This window comes from Protopterus annectens, chromosome 10.part0 (genome assembly GCF_019279795.1).
Source record: "Protopterus annectens isolate FY-2018-M chromosome 10.part0, PAN1.0, whole genome shotgun sequence".
Lineage (NCBI taxonomy): Eukaryota > Metazoa > Chordata > Ceratodontiformes > Protopteridae > Protopterus > Protopterus annectens.
In genome coordinates, this window is record NC_056744.1 from 1,074,446,511 (window position 1) to 1,074,460,189 (window position 13,679).

Genomic DNA, 13,679 nt, shown 5'->3' on the forward strand with positions numbered 1-13,679 from the left:
AAATGCAAACAGTAATGCCTAGCGACTAACCAAAAAAAAAAGGTGCCAAAAAACCCAACTAACAATGGAAACTACCCAAACCAGGGAAATCTAAGGGAGGGGAGGGGAGGTAACACAACAGCTAAAGATAAATCAGAGAGAGAGTTAAAACCAGTAAGTTAAGCTAAGCTATAGCAAAAAAAAGCTGAAGTAAGTCACTTATCTGTGAGCGAGAGCCAGGGATCACGTCCGTAGCAAAACCTGACAAACAAGACCTGAGGGTTGCAGGACAGCAGGGGATGATGGGAGAGGGAGGAGCTTGAGCCTTGTCTCTTGTCTATGCTAAAAGTTGCCAGCTCGGATCCGATATTGGATCCAAGACCCTTCATTGAGGAATAATGACATGGATAACATCAGATCATTTCTTTTCTTGAAGTACTGATTTGACAGGGTAGAATATCTGGTAAGGTTAGACAGTAGGCTTAGGAGAGAAGTAGAAGGGAACTGTACAGCCTCAACATATTACTGTTCTCATCTACCTGTCTTGCATGGAACACTCTGACAAGGTCTCAAGGGGCTCTAGTGATGTCTCCTGGAAGAAGGACTATGGCACACTGGTACTGCTAATAATTTCTGCCTCTGTGCTAATGACCATTCTTAAAGTTAACATAATAATGATGGTCTCTTTCAGGCCTCTGGTTATTTTGTTGTTATTGGCAAACATGCACTTTACAGTATGAAATTTACACCAACAGCAAAAAGGGACTTTCTTTTCACTTCCATATCCTCCAGGTGAACTTTAACATTTGGACTGAAAAGTAAACCCGCTGAAGTGGGCATTAGTACAGGTCACCTTGTTGTCCTTGGTGAAGTAAATCAAATGTACTTAAACATGACAGTGAAAAGCAATACAGACATCTGTTGCTGAGCCACACCATCAGCTGAATGGGATGCAAATCCCACTGTGATTATGGACACTGAAAATTTTTCCACTGAATGGCTCATTTCATCTGCCAGCTCTGGAACCTTAATTTATGAGACAGATAACTGCACAGAAAAAGTCAAGGGTGAGTAAATGCAGTCTCTAAATCTGTACATCACTACTGCTTCTTTATCTGATGGATGGAATGCAAGGTTCCAAAAGATCAGACCTTTTAAGGGCAGCCACATACAGATAAGTTCGAATCAAACTTGGGAATCTCAATCCGGCAGGCGGAGTGTAGACAATTTGGTATGGTCTTCACAGGAGAGGTAATTTTCTAATGAAGACTTAGGTATCACTTAAGTATGACAGGACGGACCACCAAGAAACTAGATTTGGAGATGGGGTCCAGAAAGCCTCATGCATGATCCTCTATGGAGAGATCTTGGGGACTGTGGGAGTCTCTTCTCCCCTTCTGACTCATTATTTCAAGTTAATCACTAAACATAGAGTCATGGGGGGGCAGGAAAGAATTATAATTCCTCTTCTTCCTGAAAATCTGCAGTGTAAGACTCCAGAGTCTCATCTATGTGCTTCTTCTTATAGTTATGTTTCCTAAAAGTCTTCAGAGGTGGAAAGTCCAGGGATGATGAAGAAGGTAGAAGTGGTCCAGATATCTGGGAATGATCTTGCAAAAGGTTTCAGGTCCCTCTGTCTTACTTAATGTAAATGTGGATGTCCAGGTATGGCACCGTCTATAGCTGATACTAATGGCATGGGATGTAGGCACAAATGGTGGCAGCATATGGAGAACAGCATGTACAGACAATGACAACATCAAGGTCAAAGCAGCACTCAAGGTGAAATTACATTGACTCCTGCTTCCAGAGATCAAAGCCAGCCAAGAGAGACACTTACACCAGCCAAGTCATGTTGAACCAGTCACCAAGAACCCAAACACTCCTGGCTCAATGCTATGAGACTCAATCACAACCCCTGTGAGATCAACATGGATGCTAAAAGATGCTAAAACTCTAAGCCAAGTTCAACCCTGAAGGTCCAGCTAAAGGCCAGAAAACCCAGGGACAAAAGATGTCAATACTAAAGGAGATAACTTCCAAAGCAGGGGCCTTGAAATTTAAACTGCAGCCAACAAAGACAGATTGGTTATCATCAAAATCTGAGCCTTGTAATTTAATTCTGGTCTCCTCAAAACGTATGCTAGAATGGAGCCCAGTGAAAAAATGCGGAATTGGGAAGACAAAGCAAAAACAGTAGGTACTGAATAGGTGCTTCTATTTATCCTAACACCAAATGGGAACAGACAACATACATTCATTACTGAACTCTCAAATATGCCTCTATTAAATTTTCATAGTCACATTCAGATGGAGGAATACAACATCTACAGAACTTTGCTGACAATAGTATGAGCTCATAGTTATATGCACAGAAGTACACAAAGAAGCTTTCAGTTCTAATCAGCTTAACTACATCAGCAAGTAAATCAAAAGTTGTCAAATTTTTCTTCACTCTTTTTTTTTTTTTTTCAGGATCTGGGTGGGATTTCCTAGCATCAGTCTTATCATAATCCAGGTGGGAGAGTGTGGAGAGTTTGGTATGGTCTTCTTGGAAGAGATGATTTTCTAATGAAGACTTGAGTACCAGTTGAACCACTTCTGTTGACAGGATGGACCACCAAGAAACTAGATCAGGGGGAAGGGTGTTTGGCAAATTCATCACAAACAACAACTAGCACTGCTTTGGTGGTTGGGGTAGCTGACCTTGAAGCACTGCTTGTAGTGAAAGCAATAACGGAGGGAGGGGGGACTGAAACATCTTCCTGTTATAAACAATTTCAACTTGTCTTTTTAATATCTAAGAGTAGACAGACTAAACACTTTGCAATATCACACCCAGCAGTAAAATGCTTTTCCCAAGCAACAGGCAGACAAAAAATGTCCTGAGGCAGTGCTTTCTGACTATACTCACACTTAAATACTTTACTCTTCTTTTTAAGCTATACACTACAATGCAATCCAAACTTAAACATTAACAACCAAGAAAACATATGAACATCAGTACCATTGCAGAACAGCACTATGCTGTACAATAAGAAGGATAAGATGATAAAATGCTTGCAGCTTACACAGACATAAAATACAGACGAGTAATAATCGGTAAAAATGCCTGACCTGAACTAACATTTGAAATCACAGAAAAGCAATACTGAATAAAAAGAACCAAGTTTTCTTATAGACAATTGAAATAAGCAGAATGCAGCTTAAGGTAATTTTTTTCTCTGATGATTCTGTTTTGAAACATGGTAAGTTAGATCTGAAGAGGAGAGTCTTTTTGGAGAGCATGTAGGGTAAGTTTCAGATGCAACACAGGAACATGGTCTATACATTGACAACCTGGCTGATGTGTAGGATCTTGAAGTACACAAATTTTATATACAGGAACTTGAACTGCACACGTTAATTTTATATATACACTTTACATATATACAGATAAAAACACACACACACACACACACACACACATCTAGGTGGAGCTATGGGCTTTTCCAATTCAGCCATTTGCATGCAACTGGGAACTGGAATGAAACCAGGGCCTCCAGCCAAAATCAGTGTGGACACTGAGTGAACATGTAAACGCCGCATGAAATGGACCTATTTTGTGAGACATACTACAGAACCAAACACTGTGAGGTAGCAGTATTAACCATTCACTGCATCACAGTGCTTCCTTGTGTGAAAAGGTACATCCAAAGGCACAAGTAAGCTATATATTGCAGTTTTAAATGAAGTACTTCTACAAAGACAACCACAACAGCAAACTGCAGAATGGTACACCATGAAACACTTTATTACAATGAAATGGAATAATCTGTATATTCTTTTAACATACAATAATGGTCAGCTGAGAACCACTAATAAGAGAAAACTCAGTTTAACTGTAATTCTTTACTGTGGCATCTATGACCTCTAATCTACACCATCAAATTATTTAGTACATTCTTTCTGGCTGTACTTTGTCCTTGCTTCAGTATTCCATGCACATATACTTCTCTGTCTCCATGCTCCAATTAACTGGAACTACCTGTCCACTCAAGGCAAGGAGACAAGGACAGTGCAAATCAATTATGACATAACAGCTGCTTGATGGCAGAAGGATACAATAAGCCTACCTAAAGTGCCCTTTGAGTCCATTTAATATTCTGCATCTCAGCCTACCATCAATGTAAATGTCAATTTTTAAGGTTAATGGTTTACCCTATATTACTGTAAAAGTCACTGTCAGCACCTGCAATACATCACAGAGCTACAGAATTTTAAAAGTTATACTTTGTGCATTAGAAAAGCAGCTCAGTGGTGCAAGTATTTTCACCGCAACACCTTGTAAAAGTATATAAGCCACTTGATGCTTTCAGCACAAAATGTGGCCATTCCCTAAAAACAAAACAAACAACAAAAAAAAACAAACGGGGGCCAATGCATTCATTCGATCCACAAGGTGCTGAGGGTTTGTGTGTATGGGAGAATGGGTGAATTAAAATCAATTATCAGTCCTGTCAATCCTGCCATTGTATAATCCTGTTTACAGCAGCCTAATGAAATTCCCCTCCTAAAAAATAATTACCTATAAAGTGCAATTGCTGTGCCAGTAACAAGTCTTATCAGGAATATTCCTGAAGAAATAAGTAATAATGCACACAACATGCGTATTAAAGTGTTCGAAACAGAACAAGTAAGCAATGCATTTAGGTATGTAAGATATCAGAACTACATATAAAACCACATTAAATGACCCTGGCAGTGTGGGTTCTTGAGCAAATATAATGGGTTTTAACTTGCTATAAAAAATGAAGATGCCAGAGCAGTAGTGAGACACTCATCTAATCCCAATGTGACTTCAATTATTAATTGTATAGGAAGAAAAAAAATGATAGAATTAAGATTTTTACCAGGAAGGTGGAATCCATTTCTGCTGTCAAGAGTACAATTCCCTTGTCTTCCTGAAGTTCGCAGTAGTGGTACAGTATTAACTGACTGGGAGCATTTTCTGCTAATGTCTACAAAGGTTTAGCAAAAACAATAATCAGCTCAACAAATACTTTTTTTCAAACAACGATTATTCAACACACACTGACAAGCAAATATCCTGAACTGTTATTAATTACAATACCCTAGAAAAGGAAGGTTAGCTTACTGCAAACTTACCGTTTAAGAGAACGTTTTATACTGTATTTATACTGTTTATCAGCCAGAGGTACAGAATTACTGGAGTCCATGTGCGCGCATTGAAAAAAATTACAGCAAATGGCTAATAATCGAATGTTAAACAGCAAAAGTTTAACATACTGAAAAAGCTTACAAACAACAAAAAATACTTCATCGAATGGCCATAGTTGGCCAACATCGAGAATGTAACCAACCAAGGTGGGGGGCTCTGCCCCCCTAAATATATATACCAACTCCAAGATCGCACTACAGTGGGGAATAGGGCAAATTTAAAGAAAGGTTTCCTTCCTTATGCATCACAGTACTTCCTGGTTGTTGGAAAACTATGGCCATTTGATGAATTATTTTTTGCTGTTTAGCATTTTTAGTACAATAAACTTTTGTTGTTTAATGTTCAATTATTAGCCGTTCGCTGTAATTTTTTTTTCGATGTGCAAACATAGACCTGGATTACTGGACTCCTTTTCAGTGTTACGTTCAGTACACACAGAATAAAAATACACATTACACTAAAATGTAAATACAATGCAAGTAGTGCATTTATTCATATGCAATGTCAAACGCAAAATGTTTGTGAACACTACAACTTTGTAACAGATATCACACATCTGCAAAAAAAAAATCATCTATGCTGGGACAAGAAACTTCTCTCAGTTTATGGTTACCTCAGGATCTGCAACCAAAACTCAAGCAAGGGTCACTACTAGGGCTTACCTTGACAGGGTTAGAAAGAACCAGTCACTGAAGAAAATGAATGCAAAGTTCCTTTTCAACAATTCCTCAACCGGTACAGTAAGCATACTGGTAAAAAAAAAAAAAAAAAACACAAATGCACAGTGTGGAGATCAAAATGCAACAGTTTGTACTGAAAATGAAACCCAGACAGAATGAACATAAGAAACCCTCTGTGAGGATCGCAGAAGGTGATGTACCAAGAAGGTATCTATCATGCCAATCAAAACCATATAGCTGCTATGCTATGCACAGATATTGACCATCTAAAAAGTCACCATCCACAAGAAATGACATAAAACGGTGTGCTGACTTTGCTTAGGTCAAAGCAGGTCAAAAATCTCCTGTCCCCTCAAGTATCAAGAAGGTATGTGGACAAAACTTGCTGCCTCTGCTGAAAGAAGGAAAAGGATATAAAGTTTGCGACACCCGTGCATTGGCCCAGCAATCAAGGTGCCTCAATCCTCACCACTAACACCAGTGAGGGGCGTCCACATAGGGGAGGATAACAAATGCACACACAGTAAAGTACAATTTCCCTTAAGAGCACACAGAGATCACAGTCAGTCTGGGGCTGGTTTCTCCCTTTCTCTCCATATCCCCAATAAGACTCCCCACTGGCACAGCTATAGGGTCCAGATCTCAGCCTAGTGGTCAAGCTATAACCTCCACCACCCTCTCTGTCCAACCAGTGCTTCATGTCCCTGCCCAAGTAGCTGACACACAAACACTTTGAGATATGAGTTATTATATACAAACACACAGACACTCCTGGGGAAGGCTGGCACAGGTTCTCCAGCTATGCCTCCTTCTCTGACAGGTTACGGGGTAGAAATTACTGCAAACAACCACTAATATCAGCTACTAAAAAGACCCGTAACAAAGGGTGTCCAATTATTACTGTGCAATATTGTTATCCAAATGGTAAGTGTGACTGAACAGCAAAGCTTATTGGAGTGACTTGGACAGTATCACTATATACATGCAATACACTCTAGAGCTTAGATTATCCCTACACAAAACAGACACAATTGAAAGGTTTAAAAATATTTAATAATAAATAATAAAAACACAAGACAATACTTCTTATTACACAGTGCTATTCAAGAGTTCAGAGATCACAGAGAAATACTTAAAATAATACAGTAGAAAAAATCTGACATAAATACAGAAAAAAAACTAATCTAATCTTCCTATTTCCTAGCTATATCTAAGAGAAAACACAGTTCTAAAATAAACTTACATATAGAGCATAGGCAGAGTGCTGATGATGCTGGATGTTCTTAAGACAAATGCTCTGAGTCCATCTGTCCTTAAACTGATAACACAGTACTACTGACTCATTTCAGATTACATCATTTCTCTCTGGTTCCCAGGCTAACAGAAACCCAGAGTGTAACAGCCCTTTTAATCTTGCACCTGGTCAGGAAGCTACAGCAATAAAATACATTATGCAAATTCTAGCAATTAACTCTGGTCTCAAAACAATAGCAAGAATTCCTTCATCCACACATCTCGGCTCCGAGTTTGAGAATTCAATGAATTATACAGTGCTGGACTTATCAGCTTTCCTCCAGCAGAATGCAATGTGGTTACATTTTTTTGAAGTTCAACATTTAACAAAGAGAACAAACACGTGGTTTACATTAATATTTACAAATGACAGAATTATCTACAAAATTCTATCTGGCTAGGTTGGCAGCCTTCACATATCTTCACAAAGTTAAGGAGCACTGTCTGGACCTCTTTACAGCACTTGATTCATTAAGCATTTTTTTTCTTGGAGAGAACATCATAACTTTAAGATGTGACCATGTCTAGATGCTACCAGCCCCCAATTATAACTTTCCAAGCTGTGGCAAACTATGCAAACCAGCATCATGTGAGCATCTGAGGACTTTGCCTCCAGAAGACTTTTCTTTCACAAAATGACAAAGATAAAAAGTTTAGTACTGGTGACAGTGAGTTGGCTTGATTTGACTGTCTTCCAAAAATTCATAAAAGTGGGGTTGACCCACTTGGTAGGCCTATTGTAACTGCTCAAAAATATTTTTTATCTAATATTGGGAAATTTTTGCATGAATATTTATTCACTTATGTAATAATCATACCTAGTTATATTAGGGATAGTTTTGATTTTTTGGAATAATTATCTAAAATACAGTGGAGTGGAGATATGTTTTTATAAGTGTTGATGTTGTTAGTTTGTATACTCACATAGAGTGTCAGTTTGGACTAGAAGCAGTAAAATATTTTTTGTGCGATAGTCCAGTAACGTATTATATTATTGAAATATTGGAATTTTGTTTGAATAACAATTTTTTTATGTTTAATGAACAAATATACAGACAAATCAAGGGCACTGCCATGGGGGCATTTTTTGCTCCCAGGTATGCCAACTTGATGATGGGTTTGTATGAGTTAGAATAGTTATATCATATAGACTTTTTAAAAATTACATAGTTAGTTATTTTCATTTTATAGATGATCTTGTTTTTATTTGTAAAGGTGGGTCAGTTTATAGAAGTTATGCAACATAATAGATTTGGACTTTCCTTTGATGGCATACAGGTGGGCAAAGATATAACTTTTTTAGATATACATCTGATTCTGGAGGACAGTAATACTTTACGTACGTCTGTGCATAGAAAGTTTGCTGATAGTAATCAGTATTTGATGGGGACTAGCTGTCATCCAGTCCATACTTTGGTCTCCTTGCCCTATGGGGAATGTATGCGACTTAGACAGCTATGTAACACTGACACGGACTTTTTTAAAGAAATTAATGTGACTAGTGAGATGTTTAGATCGAGGGGATATAGTGAAGCTAGTATTCAAACAGCTATAGATAAGGCTATTAATGAACAACATAAAGTTGGTACTTATAGGGGTATAAGTTAGATGTTAGAAATCAAGAGAAAAGACTAGTTTATTTTGTCTCTACATATAGTGTTTTCAGTGGTGTTTTAATAGATATTGTTAAACACTACTGGAATTTTTTGTTTAGATCAATGGACCTAAAAAAATTACTGTCTAGGTCTTTAGGCATTTCATTTCATAGAGGTAGGAATTTAAAAGATATCTTGGTACATAACAAATTTAAATATCCCATTGAGACATTACAACATAGGACCATGCAGACATTAGGAACTTCACCCTGTGGTCATTGCAATGTATGTCCTTATATTGTTCCAACTTTTTAAGTATATAAATGGCCATGTATTTGAGGTTAAAAAAATATATATAGCTGTAATACTGAAGGTATTATTTATGCGTTGAAATGTCCTTGTAACCTTGTATATACAGGAGAAAGTAAATGGAAGTTTAAAACTAGACTGCAGGAGCATGTCAGGAATATTATAAATAATAAAGAAGATCGCCCTTTTGCTAAACATTTTATGCTGGCTCACAATTTTAATCCAAATGGGATACAAGCCACTATCTTAGAACATATTGTGAAAGGTGTATTTTCTGGTGATTTGTACAAAAAGAAGTTGTTATATAAAGAAAGTATTTTCATTTTGAAATATGACACTATTTCCTCAGGGTCTGAATGTGGAATGTAACTGGAGGCTTCTTATTTGATGAGGAAGCAGTATTAAGTATTTTTTAATGTTTATTGATTAATTGGTTTAGGCTGTTTAATTGTTAGATGTATTAGGGTATATAAACTGTAAGTTATGTGATGTTTTATACTCCTTGAAGGCAGTTGCCGAAGCGCTAGACGTGCAATAAAATAGAAGTTATGTTCTTACCATAACGTTCCATGTTAGTTGTCTTCTTCTCGCCTTCTTCTTGCTGGATGGGTTCGGAGCCGACCTCGGCTCCGACTCGGCCACTCTAAAAGCTCGAGAGTTGGTTCCACCGGCTCGAGGCTCCCCTTATATCCCACAATGCTAGGCGAGAGTTACCTCAGATCTCGTTTGTAAGCTAACCCCAGCTTATAATAGTAACAGAATAACTGTAAAAAAGAATCCACCTCTAACAACAGGAAGAAAGAAGGGTGACCTACATCCTGAACCAGGAAATATGCATAATAGCATATGTCTAAGAAAAGAGGTGGTAGAAAGAGAGGTCACAATCACAACTCCTCTAGGTCTGTCCAGGCCAGGGGGAAGGAGGGTGGGGCGAAGAAGAAGGCGAAGAAGACAACTAACATGGAACGTTATGGTAAGAACATAACTTCTATATGTTAAGTTGTCTATCTCGCCTTCATTCTTGCTGGATGGGACCGCGTCCCTAGCACCTTGTCCCGGGTGGCCTAACGGAACAGACTCCTGAGAACAGTGGAACCAAAGCTAGCTCTATGCCTAGAAGCTAAATCCAACTTATAATGAGAAATGAAAGTGTGAGGAGTAGCCCAAGTAGCTGCTGCACAAATGGTGTCAATAGGCAGTCTGTCTTGGAAGGCTAAAGAAGTAGCCAAAGCTCTGGTGGAATGAGCCTTAGGTTTATCAGGTAGCTTTTGATGTCTAATCTCATATACAAGAGAAATCAATGATGTTAGCCATCTGGATAATGATACCTTTGAAACTGAAGGTCCCTTTCTGCTCTCCGCATAGGAGACAAACAGCTGATCAGATTTTCTGAACTGTTTAGTTCTATCCAAGTAGTACCTCAATTGACGGTGAACATCCAGGCAGTGTAATTTTTGTTCAGACCTATTGGAGTATTCTGGAAAAAAGACTGGTAGATCAATGCTTTGATTCAGATTTGATGTCGAGACCACTTTAGGCAAAAAGGACGGGTTAGTTCGTAAGGATACTCTGTCCTTATGAAACAAAAGATAAGGAGGACGACAGCTGAGTGCTTGAAGCTCTGAAACTCTTCTAGCTGATGTAATAGCTACCAGAAAAAGAGTTTTCCATGATAATAATTTTAAGGAACAGGAGACTGCAGGTTCGAAAGGGGGAAGAATCAAAGAGGCAAGAACTAAATTTAGGTCCCAAGGAGAAGGAGGATTTCTTATAGGAGGTCTGAGAAGAAAAACTCCTTTCAAAAAGGCTTTGCAGAGTTTGTGGGACATTAGGGCAGATTCAGAAATACCCACATGAAAGTTAGAAATAGCTGCCAATTGAACTTTAAGTGTAGATGGAGATGAACCTGCATGGAAGAGTTCAGCTAGAAAATCAAGGACTAGTTGGATGGAAGCAGTGAAAGGATCTATGTCCTTTCCTTGAGCCCAATATGTGAAGCGTTTCCACTTACTCAAATAAATCTTTCGAGTGGAAGATTTATGGGAAGCTATCAATATATCTCTAACAGAGTGAGATAAGTGAGGAAGCCTGGCTAAAGTTGGAACTGGAGGAACCAAGCAGTGAGGTTCAGAGAGGGGAGGGAGCGATGAAACTGACCCGACTGATGGATCAAAAGATCTGGAACTAGGTCCAGATTCCACGGTCGCTCCAAGAGAAAACGATGTAGAAAGGGGAACCACACTTGTCGAGGCCAGTAGAGCAATGAGGATCAATGAGGCCTTCTGAGCGATAGCTTTCTGTATTACTTGAGAGATCAGTGGGAAAGGAGGAAATGCATACAGAAGTCCCCGGCCAAACTTGGACTAGGCGTCTCTGCTGGGTTGGCCTGGTAAAGGGAATAGAGTGAAGAATTCTCTGCACTTGCTGTTTTGGGGAGTAGCAAAAAGATCGCAGCAAGGCTGACCCCACTTGAGAAAAATTTCTCTCACTACAGAGTCTTTCAGAGACCACTCGTGAGGCATGAGTATAGCTCTGCTCAACTTGTCCATAATATGATTGGACTTCCCGGCGATGTGCGTTGCTATCAGAACCCGCGGAGAAGAAATCGCCCATTGCCACAGTCTGAGTGCTTCTCGACACAGGGGGTATGATCTGGTTCTGCCTTGTTTGTTGATGTACCACACTACAGACATATTGTCTGTCTGGATTGCAATTGTTCCCAAGGGAAGAGAGTCTTGAAGGGCTTGCAACGCTAAAAGCACTGCTCTCATCTCCAGAACATTTATGTGCAAGTGGCATTCGTTTGGTTGCCATGTGCCCTGGACTGTCCTGCCCTGATAATGCCCCCCCCCCATCCGATCAGGGAGGCATCCGTTGTCAGAGTAGCAACCGGAGGAGGTGGAACAAAGGGTCTTCCCGACAGGAGCTGGGGGGAAGACATCCACCACATGAGATGCTTTTTGCACACTTGCGTGATCATAATGGTGTGAGACATTGGAAGTTCCTGGTATGACCATTGAGTAAAAAGCATCCACTGAAGGATCCGCATGTGGTATCTGGCTAATGGAAGCAGGGGTATGGCCGCTGCCATAATTCCCAACACCTTTAGAACTAACCTGGCTTTGATTCTGTTGTTGTTGAGAAGGAGTGATACCAATTTGTGAATGTCTGATAGTCTCTGATGTGTTAGCCTTGCAGACATGTTTATTGTATCTAGATTTAGCCTATGTAGGTAATAGTGCGACAAGGCGACAAAACAGACTTTTCGCAATTTATTGAAATACCCAGTTTTGACAAGCGAAAAGTGTAATCTCTGGCCATCAGAAGGAGATGCTTGGTGGGAGCTGTGAGGAGCCAGTCGTCCAAATATGGAAACACCTGGAATCCTTGTTGTCTCAGGTGAGAAGCTACCACTGCCATGCATTTGGTAAACACCCGGGGGGCAGTGGTGAGACCAAAGGGCAGGGCCCTGAACTGAAAATGACTGGTTCCCCGCCTGAAGCGGAGGAATCTTCTGGAGCGTCTGTTCATCTTTATGTGATAGTACGCATCCCGAAGGTCTATAGAGCACATCCAGTTTCCTTTGCCCAAAAGGGGAAGGATGGATTGCAGCGTGACCATCCGAAATCTTGTTTTCTTGACTGATTTGTTCAAGACACTGAGATCCAAAATTGGTCTCCAGTCCCCTGTTTTCTTTGGAACTAAAAAGAACCTTGAGTAGATTCCGGATCCTTGCTGGTCTGCTGGAACTGGCTGAATTGCTCTTTTTGCAAGCAGTTTTGAAATTTCCAAAACTGCTAGATCCCTTTGAGCAGGTGGAACATCTGGAAGGGATTTTTGACTGATTTGGAAAGCGAAGAAAGGGATAGAATAGCCTTCGAAATGATGGACTGTACCCATTTGTCTTGAGTCAGGGATAGCCAGGCTTCTGGGTACAGTGACAATCTTCCCCCGACTGCCTCCGAAGATGGGCAGTCGGGCAACACCTCAGGGATGCTGAAAGGGCTTGTCAGGAAAGACTTCCCGATTGCCCTGGTTCTGCGGACCCCCCCTGCCCCTAGGGCGACGTCTACCATTGTTATTCCCACCTCTGCCTCTGGTGGGAAAACGACTCTGTGCATCAGGCGAAGTCCCTTGAGATTGTTTACGGAACCACATCTTTCCACCTTTCTGGCCTTTGGGGTAAGGCCTGGAAGGAGTAGAAAATGGACTCCGGCGGCAGAAAGGGTCTTGCCATCAGTCTCGCACCTAGTCAAGGTTTCTTTCACTTGAGGACCAAAGAGATGATCCATCAAGCGGGGAGTTCGTGAAAGACGTCTTGAAGGGGTCCGCAAAATTGCATAGCCGCATCCAGGCATGCCTACGTAAGGCCACACCTGTCCCTGCGGCTCTGCTCGCTCCATCAGCCGCGTAAGAAGGCGCATGGAGGAGTTGGTTATGGAATTAAGGGTAGCCAGCTGCGTGTTCATCTTATCTTGGAAACCCGCAGCTGTAGGGTCCTTTAACATTTCACTCGCTTCCTTGATCAAGTCCCTTTGAAGGCGAGTAAAATGGCACAGGTAGTTCAGCGAACGCATGGTAAATGTCGCTGACGAGAACATC

The 13,679-nt window shown here is 40.3% G+C and overlaps 1 protein-coding gene across 3 annotated transcripts in view; it reads right to left on the minus strand.

Moving 5' to 3' along the window:
* Positions 1 to 13,679, minus strand: part of ATPAF1 (ATP synthase mitochondrial F1 complex assembly factor 1) — a 683,947-nt gene that overhangs the window by 179,900 nt on the left and 490,368 nt on the right. For all 3 annotated transcript variants that reach the window (XM_044085819.1, XM_044085820.1, XM_044085818.1), the window contains one exon: positions 4,872 to 4,979. In XM_044085819.1, coding sequence (XP_043941754.1) covers positions 4,872 to 4,979 — 108 coding nt within the window. The remainder of the gene's footprint in view (positions 1 to 4,871; positions 4,980 to 13,679) is intronic.